The sequence below is a fragment of the Ceratotherium simum genome, chromosome 30, assembly GCF_057802395.1.
Source record: "Ceratotherium simum simum isolate JZ-2026a chromosome 30, ASM5780239v1, whole genome shotgun sequence".
Lineage (NCBI taxonomy): Eukaryota > Metazoa > Chordata > Mammalia > Perissodactyla > Rhinocerotidae > Ceratotherium > Ceratotherium simum.
In genome coordinates, this window is record NC_141929.1 from 19479242 (window position 1) to 19482365 (window position 3124).

Genomic DNA, 3124 nt, shown 5'->3' on the forward strand with positions numbered 1-3124 from the left:
TCACACACACACAAAAAAATAAGAGTGTGGGCTTTGGGTCTGGCCTGGTGGTGTAGTGATTAAGTTTGCATGCTCTGCTTTGGCGGCCTGGGGTTCACAGGTTCGGATCCCGGGCATGGACCTATGCACTGCTCATCAAGCCATGCTGTGGCAGCATCCCATATACAAAATAGAGGAAGATGGGCACGATATTAGCTCAGGGCTAATTTTCCTCAGCAAAGAGGAAGATTGGCAAGAGATGTTAGCTCCAGGCCGATCTTCCTCACACAAAAAAAATGGGCTCTGGAGCCAGAAAAATGAAGGTTTGGGCTCAAATGCACCACCTGCTGGTGGGAGAGTCACCATCTCTAAGCAAACTGTCTCCTGTTCCAAGTTGATGAGGAATCAGTGAGATGGTATCTGTTAGGATTCACAACCTGCCAGAACCCCTGTCCTGGCCACATGGCCCTGGCCCTCCACAGCAGAGTTGGCACAGCTGGACATTCTCTTCACCAGTCAGTCATACCCCTGGGTGCTGAGCAGGCTTCTCTGAGTCTGGTACCCCTGATAGCCCTGGAAGACTTCCATGATCCCAGCCACCAGGTGGTCACTATAGACCTAATTTAACCTAAGCCCTTGGTACCCAGTGCTCAACACTTGGGATGTGAGGTAGTTCAGGGAGCCAGAGGCTAGGCTTTGGAGGGCGGAAGGAGTAAGAGCCTCACACCTGGGCTCTGTCTCATAAGTCCAGGCAGGCCTGGGTTGAGAACCTTGGTCTAAAGAGACCCTTCTGATTAGAGCATGGGGTGGGGCTGAGCCCACACAGCTGGCCTGCCTCAGGCCCAGGACTTTGGCTCAAGGACAAGGAAACCCATAAAGCCAGGCCCAATTTTCTGGACCTCACACCTGCCACAATGCTGCTGCTCAGCCTGACCCTTAGCTTGGTCCTCCTCGGCTCCTCCTGGGGGCAGTGGGCCTGGACCCGCTCTGACTCAACAGCCCTGGGGCCACCTGGCTCCCAGCACCAGCCCAGGGGCTCAGAGAAGGGGCCAGGCTGGCTGGAAGGGAAGCAGATGAACAAGAGTGGGCAAAGGAAAAAGGATGTGCCAGGGCTGGGAGCAGGGAGGAGGAGGGCTGGGAGTAGGGAAGAGGAGGCCAGGGGCTGGCCTCACAAATGAGACAGGAGCTCGGGCCAGGCTCAGGAGCTGGGGAGGGTTTAGGAAGCTGAGAAGTGAATGTTGGACATGTAGTTTAGGAAGAGCCCTCTGGCTGCATGAAGGGTACAGACAGCTGAGGATGGAAGGGGCAGAGAGGCCAGGGAGGACACTATCACAGGGGTCAGGGAGAAAAGTGGCCTGGACTGGAGGGTGGAGGTGGAGTTGGGGAATAGGTTGGAGAGAGACTCGGAGAATGGACAGAACTTGGGAGCTGGCTGGATGGGGGTAACCAAGATAGCTTGGAGGCCCAGCAGCTCAGGGTGAGAAGGGGCAGTGATGAGCTCTCTCGATTTGGACCCTTCTTGGGGGCAAAGCCTGGGAGGACCCAGGAGGAGGTGGGGAGAGGTGGGCTGGGGTGTGGGAAGCAGGTCCTCACCAGCCCAATGGCCAGGCTGTGGCGTTCCTGCCATCAAACTGGCGCTGAGCTTCAGCCAGAGGATTGTCAATGGGGAGAATGCAGTGGTGGGCTCCTGGCCCTGGAGGTGTCCCGGCAGGTACATGTACCCTGGGGGTGGGGCAGAGTCCCAGGTGCTTCATGCCTAAAACATAGCCTGAGCCCACCCCTGCTTCTGACTACTGACCCCAGGACAGCAGCGGCTTCCACTTCTGTGGTGGTTCCCTCATCAGCCAGTACTGGGTGGTCACTGCTGCCCACTGCAATGTCATGTGAGTGCTTCCACTCTACCTGCCCACCTCTCCTCACTTCCTTCCCATGGATGCCCTTCTCTTGTTGCTCTGCCCTCCCTGCGGCTGCCCAACCCCACTCTCGCTGCAGCCCTGGCCGCCACTTTGTTGTCTTTGGAGAGTATGACCAATCATCCAGCGCTGAGGCTCTGCAGGTTCTGTCCCTCTTGTGGGTGAGTGCCTGGGCTGCAGACATGGGGGGAAAGAGTGGGCTGTGCAGGTGGGTGGCCTCTGGGGATGAGGAATTCAGGGCATACCCTAGCCTAGACCTCTCAGGACCCATCAACCCTGGGGGCCTGTGACCACCTCATCCTATATGGCCCCTTTCTGGCTCCACAGGCCATCACACACCCTTCCTGGAACCCCAGTACTATGAACAATGACCTGATGCTACTGAAGCTCACTTCCCCAGCCCAGTACACAGCATGCATCTCACCAGTTTGCCTGGCTTCTCCAGATAAGGTGCTGTCTGCAGGCCTCACATGTCACCACTGGCTGGGGCCACCTCAGCGGCATGGGTAGGAACTTGGGCCAAAGATCCGGGTGGGAGGGCTAGGGTGGGAACAAGTCATCCGAGGTCTAACCACCCACTCCTGGTCCACAGCCAATGTGACCCTGGCGTGCCTGCAGCAGATGGCTCGCCCCTGGTCACTGTGAGTCCGTGCCAGCAGTATTGGGGCTCAAGTATCACTGATTCCATGATCTGTGCAGGTGCTTCAGGGGCCTTCTCATGCCAGGTGAGCATCAGTACTCTGTCCTGTCCTCTGCACTGTCCTGTGGCACCCCACCCCCACCCCCTACGCTAACTTCTCCCCTCCTTCCCTCAGGGTGACTCCAGAGGCCCTCTTGTCTGCCAGAAGGGGAACATGTGGGTGCTCATTGGCATCGTCTCCTGGGGCACCAGCAACTGCAATGTGCATGGCGCCTGCCGTATACACTCGGGTTAGCAAGTTCAGCACCTGGATCAACCAGGTCATAGCCTACAAGTGAGCCCACCACAGGCCCCTCCCCATCTCAATCCAATAAAGACCCCAGGCTCTGGCCTCTTGTGTATTCTCGTCTGTCCTCCTGGCTCAGGGGAAAGGAGAGGCTCTTGGGGGTCCCACTCTCCACTTGGACTTTGTCTTCTGGCACAGCAAGTGTTGAGGAGTCAGGATCTCCCTAAAGTAGCCATGCCCAGGCTGGGCCCCCCATCCCTCCTCCTCCCAGGCAACCCCTTGGTCCACAGCAAGAAGCCTGGGCTC

At 57.7% G+C, this 3124-nt stretch overlaps 1 protein-coding gene across 1 annotated transcript; it reads left to right on the forward strand.

Moving 5' to 3' along the window:
* Positions 1–784: 784 nt before the first annotated feature.
* On the forward strand, positions 785–3102 carry CTRL (chymotrypsin like). The gene is given in 10 exon segments (XM_087420077.1): positions 785–949; positions 1565–1686; positions 1778–1862; positions 1972–2053; positions 2220–2365; positions 2367–2398; positions 2485–2517; positions 2520–2617; positions 2708–2800; positions 2802–3102. Coding segments are annotated over 10 exon segments (816 nt in total). The 5' UTR covers positions 785–893; the 3' UTR covers positions 2871–3102.
* Positions 3103–3124: the final 22 nt, after the last annotated feature.